Source organism: Podarcis filfolensis (genome assembly GCF_964270895.1).
Source record: "Podarcis filfolensis genome assembly, chromosome: 5".
NCBI lineage: Eukaryota > Metazoa > Chordata > Lepidosauria > Squamata > Lacertidae > Podarcis > Podarcis filfolensis.
In genome coordinates this window covers 54,099,378-54,122,425 of record NC_139608.1, presented here as the reverse complement: position 1 = coordinate 54,122,425, position 23,048 = coordinate 54,099,378, and the positions used below count along the sequence as shown (strand labels likewise).

The 23,048-nt window shown below is 40.6% G+C and overlaps 2 protein-coding genes across 2 annotated transcripts; one reads left to right on the top strand and one right to left on the bottom strand.

Annotated features, from left to right (window-relative positions):
- Positions 1-719: 719 nt before the first annotated feature.
- On the bottom strand, positions 720-22,506 carry LOC310763273 (scavenger receptor cysteine-rich domain-containing protein DMBT1-like; the record flags this gene model as incomplete). The annotated part of the gene is made up of 14 exons (XM_083615162.1): positions 720-884; positions 2,087-2,398; positions 3,278-3,586; positions 5,113-5,424; positions 6,049-6,360; positions 7,725-8,036; positions 8,991-9,302; positions 9,708-9,731; positions 11,017-11,040; positions 13,939-14,250; positions 15,758-16,069; positions 17,340-17,363; positions 17,738-18,049; positions 22,497-22,506. 14 exons carry the CDS (start codon positions 22,504-22,506, stop codon positions 871-873), a joined length of 2,901 nt encoding a protein of 966 aa, XP_083471288.1. The 3' UTR covers positions 720-870.
- Positions 7,065-7,683, top strand: LOC310763984 (ATP synthase F(0) complex subunit C3, mitochondrial-like). The gene has a single exon (XM_083617096.1). The coding sequence runs from the start codon at positions 7,194-7,196 to the stop codon at positions 7,623-7,625; it is 432 nt and encodes a 143-aa protein (XP_083473222.1). The 5' UTR covers positions 7,065-7,193; the 3' UTR covers positions 7,626-7,683.
- Positions 22,507-23,048: the final 542 nt, after the last annotated feature.

Below are 23,048 nucleotides of genomic sequence, written 5' to 3'. Positions count from 1 at the left end.
AAGCTGCCCAGAGTGGCTGGGGAAACCCAGCCAGAAGGGTGGGGTATAAATAACAATAAATACTACTACTACTACTACTACTACTACTACTACTACTACAACTACTATAAACATTGCAACCCAGCAATGTCTGTGGCTCAGCAGAATGGACACCAATGGCTGATTCCCCCTTTTCCTGCATGCCTCATATTGGACACAATGCAGTAAAAATAAAAGGGAGAATATCCAGGCACATGAAGGATGAGATCATTTTAAAAGGGTTGCATTGTATAAAAGGCCAAGTTAGAGGCTCATGGGGTAAGTGGTCTGTGACTGAGCCACTTATGGTCTCAATCAGGCAAGGCAGAGTCATATCAGCACCTTGGACAGAGCAATGTTTAAGTGTTCTGGCTGGAGCCCTTCCCATTACACTGAGCTTGTGTAGGGTCCTATGGTTTGAGGGCAATGGTTCCTGCTCAGCTAAAAAGGCTCAGTAGCAATTTTTGGCCAAATCAGTCTCTCAATCTAGCTCATCTCAAGTGATTGTTGTGAGATGAACATTGCAAACCAGTGTGCACACTGAAAAGTGTGACAGAAACAACAATACCCAGCAGGAACTATAGCAATGCGTTCTTGTTGCACACCAGTTGTGAATATGAAATGGAGAGTCTCCCATTACTACAGAGAACTGAAACATATATTTATGAAATGCTTTTATTTAAAGGCTAATAATTGCACAATCAGTATGCTCAGAGCTGATAGAAACCTGATTAAAGTCGCCCATGAATCAATTAATTTTGGCATTCTGAAGTGGCAGTCTGCAAGATCAACCAGAGGCAATAGGTGTATCAAAAGTACCAGTGTGCTCACATCTTAATTTTCAAATGGGAATTATGAAGTCCGTCCTGAAGAAAAGAATAAACAAATAATGCCATGAATGACTAAAATAGGTGTCAAACAGCAGATTTTCTGGACAAATTCAGAAGATTTTGTCTAGACACATTTTGTTTAGACAAAGGATGTGAAAATCTCAGGATTTTCACATAAACTATCTTAACAGTTTAAATTTATCACGTTAAAATATTGAGGCTGCTGCACTGAGGACAGCATCCCAGGGGCCATAGGATTTTGTCTGACTCACTTTCTACTGGTGGAGAGGTTGACTTTTGGACAGGGAGGTCCTCGTATGACTGACTCTCTAGAGCCGCAGCAGAAAGGTCTGCTGTTGGTGCTCTGGTGTTGGAGAATGCAAAAAGAGGGTGTTCTTGGGAAAGTCAGGAGTAGAGTGAGGTAGGCTTTGGACTCCAAGTCCTCCCCATTTTCCTGATATGCACTCAAGAGAGGGGAAATTATGGCTGGAGGCAGCATAAGCAAGGTTTGTAAGTGTGAAAGCGAACAAAGGGCAGTCAGTCTTGGAGATTGGAACTGAAAAAGAGACACAGAAGCCTATTTTTACTTTCTGCACTGGATCAAGTTCTATGGTGTTGGGAAGCCCCTCTCCTCTGGAAACCCAACAGAGGAGCCAATATGTGACTGAATTAATCCTGAGGACCTCATGTTGGCAGAAAACATAATCTACCTCCAGTGACCTGAAGTCCAAAACCAGTATTTCCCCGCCCCTTGCAGGCTAACAGCAGTTTTACGATAGGTGATTTAGATCAAGGAACAGGACAGGGAAATTGGTGACATGCTTATTCCTCTACTACCATTGGTCCAATCAAAGTCTCTTAATTAAAAGAAAAACTCGCAGTAGCTAGTTGCTTTAAAATGTTTGTATTAACTTTCCCATAGCAATCTACAAAGATTCAAAAATTATGTCACCTTTACAAGGACAAAGTACTCAAGGAATACACTTTCATTATACAGCTTTAGGCGCCTGGCAAAAACGTTCCTTTTTAACCAGGCCTTTGGTTGATTTGATGGAAATCCTATATCCTTTAAAAATGTTTTTTTTTCTGGGGGGTTGTTTTTATTTTGATTGTGTATTTTGTGGTTTTATATTTTAGTTTTATTCTGTGACTCGCCCTGAGACCACCGGGTATAGTAATAATAATAATAATAATAATAATAATAATAATAATAATAATAATAGTAGTAGTAAAAATACCTGAGCAGATGACACTGGCATCTTCCTGATGACCACAGTCATGTGTTCCCCAACCTCTGTGAGAACATTGAAGCAGGGAAGATTCGCTTCCTGTGCACTCCACATTGTCCAGGAGGATGTTGCCTGAGCCTTGACCAAAGTGAGCATTTCCTGGTGCTGACAGAGCTGGTCCACATCCAAGCTCTCTGCAGACCACATGTGCATCATTCATGGTCCAAAGATCATCACAGACGGTCCCCCAGGTTCTATTGTGATATACTTCAAGACGACCTTCACACCTGTTTCTTCCATTAACTAATCGCAAGGAATGTTCTTTGGGAGATAAAAAAATACAGATTTGTTTGTTTGTTTTAAAAATGATACCACGAATCATTAACCAATCAGGACACATAAAACTTTTATTTAACCTGATATTATTGGTGTGAAACATTAAACTGAGGAACATGTTGCTAAGCATATGCTTGACCTGGTATTTGCCAAAGACTGAATTGGTAATATTTGGTTGATTGGGAGTTTATTGTGAGTCCATTGTCATGGATAGATGACTCCAGAGAGCTGCAATTTGAGAGTGGTTTAAAACTCACTTCCCCTTCCCAGGGCACTTTGTACCTCTGTGAGGAGAATAGGGGTCTCCTAATAACTCTCAGCACCCATGAAAACTACACTTCCCAGGATATGCTGGGGGGGGGGGAACCATGGATGTTCAAAGTGGCATTATATTGCTTTAAATGTACAGTGCAGATGGGGCCTATCTTTCAAACTTTGCATATCAGACTAAATGCAAAATAGGAAGGAAATTAATATTTGTTAGTAATAAACTAATTCATTTGCAATTAAAACTGGAGATTATGGTGGATATTTTCTTTAATAATTCTACTACAGTGGTACCTCGGGTTAAGTACTTAATTCGTTCCGGAGGTCCGTTCTTAACCTGAAACTGTTCTTAACCTGAGGTACCACTTTAGCTAATGGGGCCTCCTGCTGCCACTGCGCCGCCGGAGCACGATTTCTGTTCTTATCCTGAAGCAAAGTTCTTAACCTGAGGTACTATTTCTGGGTTAGCAGAATCTTTAACCTGAAGCATATGTAACCTGAAGCGTATGTAACCCTAGGTACCACTGTATATGTTTCCCAAAGAAGTTTACAAAACTGCTTTTGATCTATTGGCTAGATAACCCAGCCTAGCAGTACCTGAGCAAATGACACTGGCATCTTCAGCGTGACCACAGTTATGCGTTCCCCAACCTCTGTGAGAACACTGAAGCAGGGAAGATTCGCTTCCTGTGCACTGTACATCGTCCAGGAGGATGTTGCCTGAGCCTGCACCAAAACGGGCACTTCCTGGTGCTGACTGAGCTGGTCCACATCCAAGCTCTCTGCAGACAACATGTGCATCATTCATGCTCCAAAGATCATCACAGACTGTTCCCCAGCTGCCATTATGATATACCTCAAGGCGACCTTCACATCTGTTGATTCCATTAACTAATCTCAAGGCAGCTAAATTGGAAATATTTAAATATTTAAAAAGGTATTTCTTATTGTTAAACAAGTCAAAGATATGTTGATTATTTCCTTTTCCAACCAATAAGATTAACCCAATTGTACAGTGAAAGTAAATAAAGACTCAACGAACATTAATTGTGAATATTGTACATTGTTCTATTAGATGGCACCGGTGATAGTTGCTTTGAATTAGAGATGACTTACTGGCGGCTCTCAACACTGTTGGACTCCAACCCCATGAGCCCCAGCCAGCATGGTCAGTAGCGAGGGATGATGGGAACTGTAGTTTAACAACACCTAGAAGGCTGTATTTTAGCTACCCCTGCTTTAAATACTTCCTCCTCCCCCCCCCTGAATTTTTCAGGAAAGTTGAGGGACGTAGCCTGGTAATATCCTACACCTGCAATTCTCTGTTTCCCATTCCTTCTACTGAGCAACTGAGCAAAGGCTTTTTGATTCCTGGAACTGGAGTGCAAGAAGCCTTGGTTGCAAGTCGAGGCCCCGCTCCCCGCATTATTGAAGAAATAAGACACGTGGAGACCAGTATTTTAGGTTAATGGGCTAAAACAGGCCACAGCTTTATTGGTTACAGAATGTGAGTGGTATTGGCTTAGGTACTGGATCTGAATCAACTATATTTGACTCCTGCCCGCCCTGCAGGAAGTCACACAAGGTTAACAACCTGTAGGGGGAGCCTGTTGATGCAGATCACCTGGAAGCTCCCCCTGGAGTCACCGGAGGGTTGAGTCATGGCCCTAGCCACCACCTGGGCTTCAGACAGGAACCACAACCACTGGATTCCTTTAACGGAATACCCTTCAAAGGGGGGGGGGGTTAGGTGATGACCACAACCTCCCCTCCAACACACAACGCATTTTCCAGTGCCTAACCACCAAACTGATCCGTGCAAGCAGGAAGCAAACAGAAGGAGCCCCAGTCCCGCGGCCATTTAAATGCAGCAAACCACACCCCCAAGCCAGCCAGACTGGCTGACTGAGGGCGTGACACAGGCTGGGGACTCCCTGTGATGCAGGGGGCCTAGACATGCCCCCTGCCGAGCGCAGGAAGGCGAAGCTTGCTCGCAACCCCTTCCCTCTGGGAAGAGGGCCGACCTTCCCACTGAAACATTGTGGGAAGTGAAAGCAACACAATGTTTAAAAACCACTTAGTGTCCTGCCAGCAGTGTGCCACTGGAACCCCAGAGGGTTTCAACTCCCTTTGGCAAGCCCACTTCACAGAAGATTCCAGGCCCAGGTGGAAGACTGAGTGTGACAACTTTTTGGTCTTTGTGAAGGCAGCTACCAAGAGCTTTTCTTTTGGATTAAATGTCTTGGAATGGGGAGAATTTTGCTAATGCAGCAGGCTAAGGAGTATTTTTCCATTTGGGATTGTTTTAAATATTTCAAAGGTACTATTTTGATGGGTTTTTTGTTTTGCAACACCCATTTCCCCAGAGAAATCTAGACAGATTTAGAGACTGAATTCCTTTAATAAGGATGGCTAGAGTTCTTAAGTAATACCTGAGCAAATGACACTGGCATCTTCACGATGGTTACAGTCATGTGTTCCCCAACCTCTGTGAGAACAGTGAAGCAGAGAAGTTTCATTTCCTTTGCACTGCACATTGTCCAGGAGGATGTTGCCTGAGCCTTGACCAAAGTGAGCATTTCCTGGTGCTGACAGAGCTGGTCCACATCCAAGCTCTCTGCAGACAACATGTGCATCATTCAGGCTCCAAAGATCATCACAGACAGTCCCCCAGGTTCTATTGTGATATACTTCAAGACGACCTTCACACTTGGTACTTCCATTAACCAATCGCAAGGGCGTTTCTTTGTGAAATATATAAAAAAAAACCTTTTTAAACAAGATATTAAAACTCTACATTGCAAAACTGGTCAAGAGACAGAGATGATTTTTTGATGACTGCACTCTATCCTTTGGTAACTTCCAGTTTAGAATATTACAATGTATTCTTCATGAGGAAGCCCATGAAGAGCACTCAAAAATGTCAATCGATTGCATCAACCAGGTTCCTTTTTGGTGGTTACCTTTAGAACTCTGTTCTAAAAAGCTGCATTGGCTTCCATTTGTTTCTAGGCCCAACTGAAGGTGTTCACATTAATCTTTAAAATCCTAAAAGACTCTGGCCACAAAACGTGAGACAACACCTCCTTCCCTACAGACTTACCAAGGTGTTAAGATTGCCAGATGGGGCCTCTTGGTAATTCCACCACCCTCAAAATCTTGAGGTGCTGGTTGCACAAAAGAGGCCACTGCCTCTGGTAGCCTCCGTGTTGGGGAATCCCTTCCTTACAGAGGTGTGCCTGTCACCTTCAATATTCAGGTTTCAGCAAGTGGTGAATGTGTGCCTCTTTACCCTGATTTGTATTCTCAGGACCCACCCTATTCCCTTGATTGCATTAGCATGCTAGATTAGCCTAGCCTAGGAGTACCTGAGCAGATGACACTGGCATCTTCATGATGACCACAGTCATGTGTTCCCCAACCTCTGTGAGAACAGTGAAGCAGGGAAGATTCATTTCCTGTGCACTGCACATTGTCCAGGAGGATGTTGCCTGAGCCTTGACCAAAGCGAGCATTTCCTGGTGCTGACAGAGCTGGTCCACATCCAAGCTCTCTGCAGACCACATGTGCATCATTCATGCTCCAAATATCATCGCAGACAGTCCCCCAGGCTCTATCATGATATACTTCAAGGCGACCTTCACACCTGTTTCTTCCATTAACTAATCGCAAGGGATGTTCTTTGGAATATGCAAAAAATAAATATTTTATAAACAAGACAATGAAACACTGCATTGGAAAACTGGTCAACACAATGGACACTTAGCACAACTGCATCTTGGGATCTAGTGATATGAAAATGCTTGGTGACTCAGCTGCTTTAGCAATTCTGTTTTCTGTACTTCCCTTAAATTTCTAAGTGAATTTCATAGGTCCATTTCTTAACAATGTTGCTGGAGGAATCATGAATTAGACACAATTGCATCTTGGGTTTTGATGATATTAAAATGCATTAGGTATCTACGGTAAGTGGTTATGTCCCATGACCAAGCACATTCTTATATTAAACTTCAATATTCAGAAAACATTCATTTCTATGTATATTAACAAAGCTACAATTACATGCTGGTTTAATAATCACTCTACCTTTTCAGGTAACTCAGGGAATCATCACTTTGTGAGGACACTAGTGGTATATATATATATATATATATATATATATATATATATGAGCCAGGGATGCACTAAGTGGTATTATTAAACGTTTTATACCTTTTCAAGCACAAACTATGAAGGAAATTAAATTTTATTAATGACAGACTAATTCATGTTTAATTAAAACTGGAAATTGTGGTGGATATTTTCTTTAATAATTCCATTATATGTTTCCCAAAGGAGTTTACAAAGATTGAAAAACTGCATTTGATCTATTGTCTAGGTCCCTTCGACCTCTCCCGCTGCACCAGCTCAGCCGGATGAGCCTCTGCTTGCCGCTGCCGGGTTCAAGCGAGCCAGACGGCCCAGACCCGGGACCCCCCAGCCCGTTGCTCCACAAGCCTGCCCGCCCGCAGCCATGTTCGCCTGTGTCAAGCTCGCCGCCGGGTCTCCAGCCTTGATGCGCACTGGATCAAGAATTCTGTACCGACCAATTTCTGCAACCGTGTTGTCTAGGCCAGAAGCCAGGACTGCAGAGGGCAACACAACTTTCCTTCCTGGTGCTCAGAACACTGGCAGTCAGCTAGCACTAAGGGAGTTTCAAACTAGTGCTATCAGCAGGGACATTGACACGGCTGCCAGATTTATTGGTGCTGGTGCTGCCACAGTAGGAGTGGCTGGTTCCGGTGCTGGTATTGGAACAGTTTTTGGGAGTTTAATCATTGGCTATGCCAGAAATGCTTCACTGAAGCAGCAGCTATTCTCATATGCTATTCTGGGATTTGCCCTGTCTGAAGCCATGGGTCTTTTCTATCTGATGGTTGCTTTCTTGATCTTGTTTGCCATGTGAAGAGATCTGTGTCTAACATTGGTATTAATGAACTACAATGTGATTCTGTGAACCTGGGTTTGAATGATCTATTGGCTAGATTAGCCAAGTCTAGAATACCTGAGCAGATGACACTGGCATCTTCATGATGACCACAGTTATGTGTTCCCCAACCTGTATGAGAACAACGAAGCAGGGAAGATTCCCTTCCTGTGCACTCCACATTGTCCAGGTGGATGTGGCCTGAGCCTTGACCAAAGTTTGCACTTCCTGGTGCCGAAAGAGCCGGTCCACAACCAATCTCACTGCAGACAACGTGTGCATGATTCAGGCTCCAAATATCATCACAGACAGTCCCCCAGCTTCTGTCATGATATACTTCAAGGCGACCTTCACATCTGTTCTTTCCATTAACTAACCTCAAGAAATGTTCTTTGGGACATACAAAAAATAAATGTTATATAAACAAGACAAACTCTGCATCGGAAAACTGGCCAACCCAATGGACACTAAACACAACTGTATCTTGCGTTTTGATGATATTAAAATGCTTGGTGACTCATCTTCTTCTAGCAATTCCATTACCTGGACTTGCCTTTAAATTTCAAGGTGAATTTCTTAAGTCCATTTCTGAACATTGTTGCTGGAGGAATCATGAATTACAGAAATTACACAAATACTATGTCCCAGGGCCAAGTATAATCTTGTCTTAAACTTAAATGTTAGGCAATCAAATACCTGTTAAATGCCGCAGACAAAAGAGACATCCCATTTTTCCCACACAAGATTGTGGTAGCCATTTTGGGCGCTGCACTCTTGCACTGTGCTTCCGCCCAGAAAAAACAATTTTTCGCCAGGGTGAGAGCAAGGTGTGGGTCACATGACTCACCTGGGAGCACTTCCTGGAAGAATCACATCCTGGTTTTTGGTCTGAAAACCTTGGGCAGCATGAAATCATCCATCTATACATATATATTAACAGAACTACAATTCTATGCTGGTTTAACAGTTAATCTCCCTTTCTCAGGTAACTCAGGGAATTATAGCTTTGTAAGGAGACTAGTGGTCTCAGCACTACAGTTCATAGTTTTTTGGGGGGGCAGGGAAACATGAATGCTCAAAGTGATATGATACTGCTTTAAATGCACTGTTCAGATTGGTCCAACATCTGAAACTTTGTATACCTCACTGAACATGCACTTTGAAGGAAATAATCTTTTATTACCGGTAATAATAGACCACCTAATTCAAATTTTAATTAAAACCGGAGATTGTGGTGGATATTTTCTTTAATAATTCTACCATATGCTTCCCAAAGGAATCTACAAAGATTGGAAAACTGCATTTGATCTATTGGGAAACTAGATTAGCCCAGCCTAGGAATACCTGAGCAGATGACACTGGCATCTTCCTGATGACCACAGTTATGTGTGCCCCAACCTGCGTGAGAACACTGAAGCAGGGAAGATTCACTTCCTGTACACTCCACATCGTCCAGGAGGATGTTGCCTGAGCCTTGACCAAAACGGGCACTTCCTGGTGCTGACAGAGCTGGTCCACATCCAAGCTCTCTGCAGACCACATGTGCATCATTCATGCTCCAAAGATCATCACAGACGGTCCCCCAGGTTCTATCATGATATACTTCAAGGCGACCTTCACACCTGTTGCTTCCATTAAGCAACCGTAAGAGAGGTCCTTTGGGAGGGAGAGAAAACTTTTCAATCTGAAGACTAAATTTTGCATTGTGAAACTGTTCAAAGCCATGGACATTAAACACGTATTCATCTTGGGATCTGATAGTATGAAATTACTTTGTGACCCCGCTCCTTCTCGCAATGCTATTACTTGGACTTGACTTCAAATTTCAAAAGGATTTTATAAAACCATTTCCAAATAAAGTTGCTGGAGGCATCACGAATTACACAAACTGCATGAGGTATCTAAGGGATTATGTCCATCACCCTAATATAATTTTATACTAACATTCAAAATTATGAGATGTTTTATTTCTATATATTTCAAACTGTTTGGAGAAAATACATGGATCCCAACATTAAATGAATTTCTTGCTGATCCCTACGAACAAGAAATAAAACTTACTACTCAATTGAAGACGTCTGGTAGCTGTGAAAAATGATAAAAAGTCATTTCCTTTTAGCACTCATTTTACATACACATACACACACACAACCAATAATTAAGTAATTTTTACAGCTGTTGTTATTTAAGGATTTGCTACATTACTTTGGTTGCTGAGGATACTATTAGAATATGCATGATCCATATCAGTTCAATGAAATCTTCCCTGCAATCTGATTTGGTGCCTGATTTGGTCTCACTGGCCTCCAGGAACAGCTTGAGGACAACCACAATCTGGGAGGCAGTGTCCACATCCCCAACCCTGCCTGCTTCTTCCACAGTGGCCTACTGCCCTTCACACTGTGGTAAAAATGCCCAGCAACCCTTCTGCAGGCTTTGAGGAGATCATGGGTAGCAAAGGAAGGAGGAAACATGTCACCTAAACCCAGGGCACCCTCAACAATCAGGTGGAATATGTGGGTGATGCAGTAGATGCCCACAAATCCACTTTCATGTGCCATCTTTAACATATTCACTTCCCCATCCACCAATATTTTCCTAATATTTATCGTTCTCCACATTTTCACATCAGTTTGCAATGGAAAAAAAGGAAAGTTCTTAGGAAAATTCACCACTATTTTACTGCAAATTTCTAATATGCATGTTTGTATTAAACTTTCCCTAGTGCACACATTGTTGCAAAGCAACTTCCCCTAAAATAACACATTTCTGTATGCTGTGTGTTTGATTGCTAATATAGGTATTTCTATGCACACACTTATCTAAGTATATGTATTTTTGTACAAAGTACTTGGTTGGAAAATTGCGCTCCACGATTTGGAGAAGTTTGAATATAAAAGGATGGTTGTTTTGGTTTGTGTAGTGTTTTGAAAAGTACAAATTAATTCAGTCAGCCTGGATAGCTTAGTTGGTTGGTGTTTGGTGCTGATAATGCCAAGGCTGTGGGTTTGATCCACACATGGGACAGCTGCATAATCCTGCACTGCAGGGGGTTGGATCTGATGACCCTAAAGACCCCTTCCAACTCTACAATTCTATTATTCTAAATTGGCCTTTAAGGTTAGATTGAATTATTATTATTATTATTTATTAAATTATATACCACCCTTCATGTGAAGATCTCAGGCCGTTTCATGAGATAGAAATACAAGATAAAAGCACAAATCAATAGAACAAAGACATTGAATCCCCTACCCTATGAGAAAATCAAATTGGTGCAGACTTAATCACAACATGAGGATTGATAAATATTTGCTTTGCTGGATCAAGGTATGTTGAACTAATAAAGTTATCGAGAATGTGAACTTACATGGTCTTCTTGGTTCTTTATTGCCTGTAAGTAACAAACATGATACACTGTTATATATAGATATAGATATAGACATAGAAATAGATATAGATAGTTAATGCCCTAATCCAGATCAGTCAAAACACATGAATCTTCATCTCTAACCAACAACCTTATTTTTTAAAAAATAATATTTATTACTTTTAAAACTTACAAGAAAAAAGAAGAAAAAAAATGAGAAGAAAAAACAAAAGAGAGAAAAAAACACAATACAATACAATATATAAACAATACAAAACGCAACCTTAACACATTAAACTGAACAAAACAACAACAATTTAAAAACATACATCATACCATTTCAATACTCTATCTTTCATTCCCTTGTTTCATCGACCTCCTCTCACCTCCCTTTTTGTATTCCACTTCTGTTAATTGTTTCAGCAATTCCTTTCCATCTTTCTCTATTCTTTGTCATATAAATATCTTAACATATTTTTAACCTTATTTTCCATTAATGCTAAAGTACTTATTTATACTTAACGCCTTATAACATTTCTACTAAAGCCATAAAATTTCATTCCAACATTTTTCTAACACTCATTAATTTTACAGTATTTCTATATATAAACTTTAAACTTTTCCAATCTTCTTCCACCATCTCTTCTCCCTGGTCTCGGATTCTGCCAGTCATTTCCGTCAGTTCCCTATAGTTCACCAACCTGGAGATCTTCTGTCCGAGGCTCTTAACTCTTTCCCAAGTCCCTTCTGCAGGTCTTCTTCATATTCTTTGATGCTGAAAAGCAGATCTCGGGGAGACTCCAACCTAACAATGCTTTTATTCCTTCTCGACAGGTCAGCCAACTTTCCATAGTTAAAACTAAGGTCCATATAATATTTCAGGACATGTTTCAAAATTCCTCCAAATCCAAAGGCCCCCACAACTCCAATCACCTCCTGACCCAAATCCAGGTCCCAACGGTCAGTAAATCCCTGCATGAAGGGATCTATCCAACTTTCCTTCTCCAGTCCAAGCAGGGCTCCAATCCTCAAAATCTGACTTTTTCTATATTCAATCATAAAAGGCCTCAACTTATAGTCCGCAATTTGCCTCTGTAAGGCTGGGGCTCCCACTTGCATTACTTTAGGTTCAACAACAACGACTTTCTCCTTCGTCTTCTCCCCAATTTGTCCTGTCGAAGTAGATTCCTGTGTCAAATCCTGAATAATTTCTGTATTGATGTTCACTTTTTGTCCCAAATTAATCACTTTTTGTCCCAAGTTATCAATTTTAGTAGTCATAACATCCGTCTTCTTGTGGAGCTGTTCCAGCGAATAGCTTATCTTACATAATGCAGTCACTAAGGCTTCTTCTGTCGACATTCTTAAATGGTCCAAGGTCAATCTCTGATTCTCACAGTTTCTTATCTTGCAGCTGGAGATTCCCCAGCTCCACTCTTGTAACAGTTTCAAAAGCTCCCTCTAGAGGGAAACAGTCTCCACTTGTATCAATCCTTTCAAGCACAGTTTAAGAATAAAATTAGTTTCAATTTTCAGTTACTTTTCCTCCTTTTTAAACGCAGAAGAGGACAATGGAAACAATATATTTCTCTTATTTAGCTAGCTGTCAACATACGTTCTGTTCATAGTCAATGAACTCTCCCAAGACATCAATCTTACTGGCAGCCCGTTTCCAGGTTCAGAGCGGTGGTAATTTGATTTTCATCACTCTCTCCTGCAGGCTTACTAGGTCCAAAATTTCCCCCCTCTTCCCCTGCTTCCAAGGGGGGTTTAATGATTTTAACCGATGGAAATTTAATCCTTTATGAAAGGCTTTCCAAGGCTTTAGCTTGCAACGTCTTTGCTTCAATCTATTTACAAAAGAGGAAGGCGGACTTCCTGTTTGAAACCTTCCCGTTTCGGTGCCAAATTAAGATGTTTAAAGATCCAATTTTCCGTTCTACTCACGGGTAGTTGTTTAAAATCCAATTGTCCACAGGAGAAAGTCAGCGCTCTCCGGCAACAGCAATGCGGCTTCGCTCCGTGAAAGAAGCAGTCAATTCGAAGCACCGCGCCACTCACCCCACATCGCTCCGGATCCCCGAAACCGGGTTTCCCCGCGAGTAGGGGAGGCGCAAAAGGTGCCAGCCGAATCCCACGTCCACAGGCTTCTCCCACCTGTGGTTTTTAGTGGGTCTCCGCCTTCGCCGTGGCGGCCAGACCCTGATTTCCACGGAGTGGATTCCTCCCGATCAGAGGAATTCCGCCATTGCCGGAGGCGCTAACCCGGAAGTCCCTCTACCCAACAACCTTAGCTTTAAGCACATACTCCTCTGCAAGTAAACTGAAGATTAAACTAATAAGATGTTTGGGAGGGGAAAGTGGAGTGTATTTAGTTCTCATCACTCTTCCCTCCCTGATGATCAGCACAGGAAACCTTTCAGATATGGACATGCTCCCAACAGAAAAATGACTTAGTTCTGGGACATTAGAAAAAACTGCAAATTTGATGATACATGGATTTCATCCATGACAATACTGTGTGGGGAATGGCTGCAGTTCAGTGGTAGAGCATCTGCCTTGCTTGCAGAAAAATCTGTTTCAATCTCCAGCATCTCCAGGTAGGTCAGGGCAAGTCCACTGTCAGAAACCTTGGGTTGCCACTGCAAGTCAGCATAGACTGTAATGAGCTAGGTGGACCAATGATCTGACTTGGTATAAGGCAGCTTGCTATGTTCCTATGGACACCTGTCACTTAACCTGAGGATATTTCACTTAGATATAAGCAAGAAAAAAATGAAAATATTGCTCTCATCTGAATCACAAATGCTAAAATTAGAAAGAAGCATTGATTCCTTTACAACTGATTTCCAGTCATTCAGACATTAAACATACATATATGCATAAAACCATCTTTTTAAAAAGGAAAAAGGAAGAGTACACCTGTGCAGATGACGCCAGCATCTTCTACATGGACACAGTTATGGATTTTCCATCCTCTGTGGGAGCACTGCTCAAGAGAAGTTTCATTTCCTCTGCACTGCACATCATCCAGGAGAATATTTCCAGAGCCTTGGCCATAACGGGCATTTGTTGTAGCTAATAGAGCCCGGCCACACAGAGCTTGTCCGCAGACCACGTGTGCATCATTTATGTCCCAACCATCATCACAGACTGTCCCCCAACTTCCTCTGTGGTATACTTCAAGACGGCCTTCACATCTGTTTGTTCCATTGACCAGTCTCAATACAGCATCTTTGAACAATAAATTAACTTTGTTTTAGAAGCTATGCTTTCTGATCTCAAGGAGAAAAATATTTCTTATCCTACTTGCGTGTCACTGCCAGGCCCTAAAGAATCATAAACTCTCTGGGAAAATATAGATATAAACTAAACTATTAATTTACAGTTAATTTACAGGTACTATATTAATGTACATTTTCAGAAGGGTGTGTTGCACACAGTGGGTTGGATTCCAGACTTACCTATCTTACCTGGAATGCGAAATGAAGAGAACTTAAATTAGTCGTAGTTAGATTAGTTCTTATTGATTTGAATTGTCTACTTTGACTAAGTTTGGTTAAAACCTTCTCTTTTGTATAGCTCCTAAATTTACAGACAACTTGTATTAGCGATCATTGTTAATTTTTTTAAATTAACATCCTACTTAATTTTGAAGAAGTTAGGTGTTGGAGAGAATAAGATATACAGATATATATTCTGTGGAAACTATGAAATATCATACACCCTGTTGTTGTTGTTTAGTTATTTAGTCATGTCCAACTCTTTGTGACCCCATGGACCAGAGCACACTAGGCACTCCTGTCTTCCACTGCCTCCCGCAGTTTGGTCAAACGCATCATACGCCCTAGCTATTGAATTGTTTTAGATAGGTGAATATCTTGTCTCAACTCGGTTTGCACATGGAAATAGAGTATATCCTATGATTCTGCTTCTGTTTATACTCATTGAATGGGTGCTATATCTTGAGGTGTCAGACAAATTGACTGGCTGATTGCAAGTTTGTATCTTTGAAATAAAAAGAGACATACTAAGTTCCAGAACAACCCAACTGGTGATTAGTGTAACAGTGGATTTTTTCCAGCCCCCTTCAAACTATGTTCCTCATAACAACTGAATAACTGCTCCTCAGTGTTCAGGAGTAAGATTCAACACAATGCAATGGGGCAGTTTATTGGAAGAGTGGTGGTTATGGAATTCTTTATTATTTTATAGAGACTGCTACCCACATCAAATGGGGGGTGCCTTTTGCGTGGTCACGCACAACCCCCTGGATCCCATGCGGCTCTTGGAAGTACAGGCTGGCTTCGCCCTCCCCAGGCTGGATACCTGGAGGTATCTGCCTACCTCAGCCAATTGCCCAATCCCGCTTGGGGAGGCATTACCAGGGGATTGGCCAGGTAGGGGGAGGGACCGCCCTGCCCGCACAACAGAGGGTGGATCTTACCTGGGAATCGTCATTTGGCTCCACATTTCTAAAATAATAAAAAATAACCTATCCAAACTTGGGATGCTAAGCAACTGATAATGTTTTGATAGACAAAATAAAAGAGACTACACTTAGATATATGTAAGATACATTAACAGGCCAATTGATACACTAATCTAAACCACACATGCTAAACAATGTGGATGTGAGAAACACTTATTCCTTTACAACTGATCACCAGTCATTCAGAAATTAAACAGACATTTAGGAATAAAATGATCCAAATTAAAAAAGGAAAGAAGAAAAGTACACCTGTGCAAATGACTCCAGCAATATCCTGAAGGCCACAATTATGAATTTCCCAATTGTGATGGGGGCAATTCCCAAAAGAAGTTTCATATCCTCCACACTGCACACCACCGAAGAGAATATTGCCAGAGCCTTGGCCAAAATGGGTGCCTTTTGTAGCTGACAGAGCCCATCCACATCCAATTTGTCTGCAGACAACATGTGCATCATTTATGTCCCAACCATAGTCACAGACTGTCCCCCAATTTCCTCTGTTGTATACTTCAAGGCGACCTTCACATCTGTTGGTTCCATTGACCAGTCTCAAGGACCCATCTTTGGACAATAAAAAGAGTATCCATTTATAAATCAGTTTCTGTTCTCAAGAATTTCACGAGGAGAAAACAGATTAGATTGCATAAAAAGACTCTAATAAATAAGGCCCTTCCTATCTCTAGGAAGATGTAAACTAAAGCAGTGGTGGTTAAGTCATGGTCCATGGACTGCATCCCGCCCTGAAGAGACTTACTTCAATATTTTGCACGGTGTCAAAAAGGAGATTGATTGATATGCATTTTAGGAGAGAGAAAGATTGAATCTTAGTCCATTCAAGTAGATAGTCCAGGTGCCTGGAGGACCAAAAGAGCTGATTTGAGAATGCAAGTGTCTACCCTCCAGGTTCATACTGTCTCCAAAATATATTTATTGTATTGCAACAGGAATGGAAGTTCATGGATTTATTAGAGTGGATTATGAAAGCATCATATAACCTCACTGTTGTAGCTCAGAATAATCATATTGGATCTCAGATTGATCTTCATAACCAGTTTAAATGAATTGGAAGCACAGAATGAGAATGAGAATTCTCAGTGATGAACTGTGTTGGATTCTACTCCCCTACCCACATTAATGAAGACATCACAAATTAAATTTCATTGTCTTCATGGATGTTTTAGGGTGACATAAATTAGTGTGACTCCAAATGCTGCTCTTCTCATGCACTGCCGTACCTTGTCTGCACACAGTGCTACAGCTTGACACAATGTCACTAAGTAGCATTTCTGAAATGAACTTTCGCAGGTAAAACACATTTATATCCAAGCAGCAGATCTTGTGATGCTTCACAAAGCCAAGTTCATGAACAAGAATTTGGCTCTCTCCACACCAAACATTTAAAGTACATTTATGGAACTTTAACAGTCATGATTTCCTAGGAAATCCTATGAAGGTTGGAAGGAATTTAAATGCATGGTGTGGATATGGGCAGTCAGTAAATGAGAATTCAGGAAACAGATTCATTTAAATGTGTGTTGTGTTGATATTTGCATTCACCAGATGGCCGAAACCAAGGTTGCTGTTAGTTATGGATAGGGAACCTGTAGCCCTCCAGATGTTGTTGGACTACATCTCCCATCATCCCTGACCATTGGCTTTGCTGGCAGGGGCTGATGAGCACTGAAGTCCAGCAATATGTGGAAGGCCACAGGTTCCTGGTGTAAGTGTTCAACTCCACTAATATTAGGATTTCAACAAGCTTGCTATTGGCATTTGATCTGAAGTGTAGTTTCCGTGTAGTTCTAATGAATTAATAAACAATTAAACTTACCAAGTCTTTCCGGTTCTCTATTACCTGTAAATAATAAATAAGATATATTTTACATTGTTTCATTTAAAACAAAATAGAACTCTGAATGAAGTTTTCATGCATGTAGCAAGCAGGCCTCTGCCTGGAAGGAGAAAAAGGACATTCTTCCTGGACTAACCTACCAAAAATAAGATGAATAACATGTATCTGATCTCTTTCTATTTAACCTGAGCATATTTCAATCAGATATAAGTAAAGAGAATTTCACAGACTGACACAACCTTTTAATCTAGACTACCTGTAATATGCTATCAGGAAACAATAACTAACTTTGACTATCAGTTGTTCAGAAATTAAGTAGATTTACAGGATTAGAAAGAACAGAAATGTCTAATGAAGCACACATAACAAAGGAGTACCTGAGCAGATCACACCAGCATCTTCTACATGGACACAGTTATGGATTTTCCATCCTCTGTGAGAGCACTGCTGAAGAGAAGTTTCATTCCCTCTGCACCTCACATCATCCAGGAGAATATTGCCAGTGCCTTGGCCAAAATAGGCACTTCCTCTTGCCGACAGAGCCAATCCACATCCAAGCTGTCTGCAGACAACCTGTGCATCATTTATGTCCCAATCATCATCGCAGACTGTCCCCCAGTTTCCTTGGTGGTAGACTTCAAGCCGGCCTTCACATCTGTTGGTTCCATTGACCAGTCTCAAGAAAGCATCTTTGAACAACACAACAATATCCTTCTAGAAGCAATATTTTCTGCTCTCAACACTTGCCCCCCCCCCAATTGTAAAGGCGTCAAAGTACACACCTTAAAACAAACATTAGTTTCTTAAGGTATGTTTCATGGTCAGAAACCAAATTGAATAAATCATGATAATTTCTGGGAAGATACATTTTAAATATTTAGAATTTCAGAGCATTCTGCTGAACACAATGTTTTGTACATATCCAAGCATATAACAGAAAAATTATTCAAATAATTTGGTAAATAAGAAATAAAATGTGCCTGGTATACATATCTGATCCTATAGAAGGTGTGGATGATTTAAAAACACCCAGTTATTTAGTTATAAATTATACAAACACAGAGTTACGTCCATAAATACATAGACTGTATTCACAATGCAATTTATTCCATTTCCCAATGTTTCTCTATTAATTTCTACATTGTAAAAGCTACTTCTAGAAATTTAGCAGAATATAGAGAAACTTTATTTGCTTGTGTTCTAATTTTTTAAAAACAGATTACAAATAGCTTGCACAATGGAGGTTTTCTTGCTCTTTGAGTGGTTTTGTGAGGATTCCCGGGTAAGATCCTCCCTCTATTGTGTGGGCAGGTAATCCCTCCCCTACCTGGCCTGGTCTCCTTGGCAACGCTTCCCCCAGGTGGGATTGGACAACTGACTGAGGTAGGCGGAGACCTCCAGGTATCCCACCTGAGGGAAGGCAAAGCCAAGCCTATGCTGATGGGGCCGCTCCAGATCTAGGGCTGCGCGCGTCCACGCAAAGGGCGCCCCCCGTTTTAAGCGGGGAGTGGTCATTTTTGCTCTTTGAGTGGTTTTGAACTTAAACAAACATTAACATTCCCTTGAGAGGATCTTTTATAGCAAGCTTTTATAATATGTTCTAGATATGTTCTAATTACATTAAGAGTGATACTGATTAATTCAGACATAAAATGGATTTACATTATTAGAAAATCTAGAAAAATCAGGTGATAAATATATTTTGCTTAAAGAAGGCAAACCGAAGAAATCCATATCATCTTTCAAAATAGATCATTATCATTGTGATTGTGCCCAAAGTGACTTGCAATACACACACACACACACACACACACACACGGTATATAACAAACAATAAAAAATATCATACAGTATCCAATGAGTATGTTTAAAACTGGCTCTGTACATACATGCTCAAAAATGCAATAAGAAGCCATGATTAAAAGAAGAATCTGACTTTTAATAATGCCTTCTTTAAACATTAAAGGAATTGTGGAAATAAAAAATAAAATGTACCAGGAATATCAGGTCCTCTGGAAGGTGGGGGTGAAAACAACAACAAAAGTATGTTATCTTAATTTTCTTTTACTCTAAACTGGTCATGTTATAATATGTTTTACAATAAATAATGATAATGATTAACTGAGAAATAAAATCCTCTTACAAAATTATATACTATGGAAAAATCTGTCAATAAAAATCAATAGTTTTCCTCAAGTATCTTTCCTAAGACATCCTTATTGTATTTCAATATATATATTCTAAATAACCAAAGAGAAATGTTAATCATGGGTTGCCCCATAAGTCTGTTTGAAATGTCTGTGTGAATTTGATAAATAAAAAATAAATTGTACCTGGCATATCAGATCCTGTGGAAGCTGTTGATGAAAAATGACAAGAAATAATGTTTATCTAGCATGAATATTCAAATAGATTCCTCTATGCTCATAGATTAAGCACACCTATCTGCATTTTTCTTACTAGAATGCATTTATATATGTTATTTCCACTGATATATGCATTTTGTGCTTAATTTACCTTAGTATATGCATTTTCATAAACATTTCTTCATTGATTTTTTTAGAAAAGTACACATTTTAAAGGAAAGCTGTGTTTTAGTTTGCATATCGTTTCAGAAAGCCCAAATTAGGTAGGTTCACCATAAAATATGAACTGAATTGAGTTTATTCCCCACTGTACCCCTAAAGCCAATATTTCCAATGGTGTGCTAAAAGTAGCGCTTGTATATACAGCTGCATTTGTATATACACTTATCTGGAAATTAGACTTCTTTGATCATAGTAAACATAGTAAAGGGATTCCTGGATGGTTAAGTCCAGTCAAAGGCAACTATTGGGCTTCAGGCTGAGGAAGCCAGTGTTTGTCCACAGGCAGCTTTCCAGGTCATGCAACCAGCATGACTAAACCGCTTATGGCACAATGGAACACCGTGACGGAAACCAGAGCGCATGGAAATGCCATTTACCTTTGATCATAGTAAACATGCATAGAATAATGTTGCCAGCCATTATATCCATGTGTTCCTCTTCATAAGAAATATCCTGCACTTGTTTGTTTTCAATTCCTAATTCCACCTTTCCTTGTTGGATTTCCTAAGTATCTTCCCAACTTATTAATATTTCAGAAACAGGCAGGATTGACAAATCCAGAATGACCCCCACAATGCCAAAATTGAAAGCATCTTATGCGTTTTGATGGAGCCATAAATACCCATGTCATCTTTATGTGTTCCCTTGCAACAAGCTCTTTCCATCATTCACTGCCAGTTTGTAAGGTCTTATCTTACAGAGAGGGAGAACAAGAAAAAGAAAAGAGAAAGAATGTTGATAATTTAAGAAATATTACCTGATGCACTTAGACATCTTCCATGCAACAGTAACAACAAAGTAAAGATCACCAAGGAATCCATTTTCGCCAAATTGGTTTCTAGGTTGATTAGACATGCACCAGAATATATAGAAATAAGATCTGAAAGGGGGTGTGCCATGCAATTTGATATATTTACTTTATCTCTTGTTAGAGGAAGTAGTTTAGATGGTTTTATGCTGGTAAGGGATTGCTTACAGTAATGGTACACTTTGTTGTTCTAAGTTTTTAAAAATTAGTTTCCTGGTCCAGAGGTGCAGAATGCTTTGTTCAATTCTGGTAACCAAAATATAATAATCACTTGGGTCAAATGCAATGCAAATATTGGCAGAATGTATTGCTTTCATGAAACCTTGCTGTGGTCCCTTATTGGTGTTGGCACGAGACACGAAAAATGCCTTTGATAGACTCTGATGGGAGTTATTGTACAGCACAGTGCAACTGCATCTACTATTACAATACCTATGGTTCATACATTATTATGTAGAATTCCATATCCTTTGGTTCATTGGTATTGGTTAGTGGAGAGTTTAATTTGCTGTTAAACACACTGTAATTACTGTTACTATATACATGAAAGGACTTGCCCAGGCAGGCACATTATGTAACCCATTTTGTTGTTGTTGTTTAGTTGTTTAGTCGTGTCCAACTCTTCGTGACCCCATGGACCAGAGTACGCCAGGCACTCCTGTTTTCGCACTCAGGGCTGATTTCCTTAAGAATGGATAGGTTTGATCTTCTTGCAGTCCATGGGACTCTCAAGAGTCTCCTCCAGCACCATAATTCAAAAGCATCAATTCTTTGGCGATCAGCCTTCTTTATGGTCCAGCTCTCACTTCCGTACATCACTACTGGGAAAACCATGGCTTTAACTATACGGACCTTTGTTGGCAAGGTGATGTCTCTGCTTTTTAAGATGCTGTCTAGGTTTGCCATCGCCTTTCTCCCAAGAAGCAGGCGTCTTTTAATTTCGTGACTGTTGTCACCATCTGCAGTGATCATGGAGCCCAAGAAGGTAAAATCTCTCACTGCCTCCATTTCTTCCCCTTCTATTTGCCAGGAGGTGATGGGCCCAGTGGCCATGATCTTCATTTTTTTGATGTTGAGCTTCAGACCATATTTTGCGCTCTCCTCTTTCACCCTCATTAAAAGGTTCTTTAATTCCTCCTCACTTTCTGCCATCAAGGTTGTGTCATCTGCATATCTGAGGTTGTTGATATTTCTTCTGGCGATCTTAATTCCGGCTTGGAATTCATCCAGCCCAGCCTTTCGCATGATGAATTCTGCATATAAGTTAAATAAGCAGGGAGACAATATACAGCCTTGTCGTACTCATTTCCCAATTTTGAACCAATCAGTTGTTCCATATCCAGTTCTAACTGTAGCTTCTTGTCCCACATAGAGATTTCTCAGGAGACAGATGAGGTAGGAGCAAAATAATAACACTGTACAACAGTGGTTAGATAAAATTGGGCCAAATCTTTATTGACAACAGCAAGCAGGGTAAGGGTTGGTATGGCATTTGGTCCCAAGATCACTTCAACATCCCGCAAGACCCATGTTGATGGAATGGATCCACCAGGTTTCGACCACCCCAAACCTGTTCCATGGGAGTCAGCCAGCGTTGAACCTTGCTGTGGTGCAAGCCAAGCAAAGACTCCAGGGTGCAGATTCCTGCTAAGCAAATACCTCAACACTGAACTTGGGAGCACTGTGGTTAATCCTCCCCTCAGGCCCCCTATGGGCCCCCCTATACTATGTTGATCTTACCCAATGCCATTTCCGCTTTCATGCAAACAACGTTCTTTGCCTAACAAAGAAAGTATGCCTAACATACTTTCACTGAAGTAAAAGTGGGGGAAACCGCCAGCCAAGTACCAATCAGGTTGAGAAGGGAAAAAATACTTCCCAGCCCTGTCAACCAGTGATCCATAATTGCTCAGTGAATGGTAACCCGAGGGCGGGCAGGTGGGAAGTTCTCAAGGCAAAATGGCCCTGAGCTCCAGGAGAAGCAGCCTTATACAGGCTTTCCCCTCCACTTTGCAAGAGCTCATAGGGCAGTTTTTTTCCCATGAGCCCACCACACAAACAATATACTGGGCAAAACCTTGTCCAGTATTTTGCTGCAATCCATGGAACACAGTGCCACTGGGCAAAAGTGTCTTGTGCTTACTGGGGACAGAACAAGGCATAAAAGGCACATAGAGAATCTGGATAATTACATAAGAAAAAATAAGCAAAATTCAGAGGGATATATATAAAGTAAAGTGGAATGAGTAGAATTACTATATAATTCATTTCCCAAAACAAAGAGTCTTGTGG

Excerpts from the sequence above, each read along its gene's own strand:
- LOC310763984 (XM_083617096.1), top strand. The coding sequence starts at position 7,194 with ATGTTCGCCTGTGTCAAGCTCGCCGCCGGGTCTCCAGCCTTGATGCGC.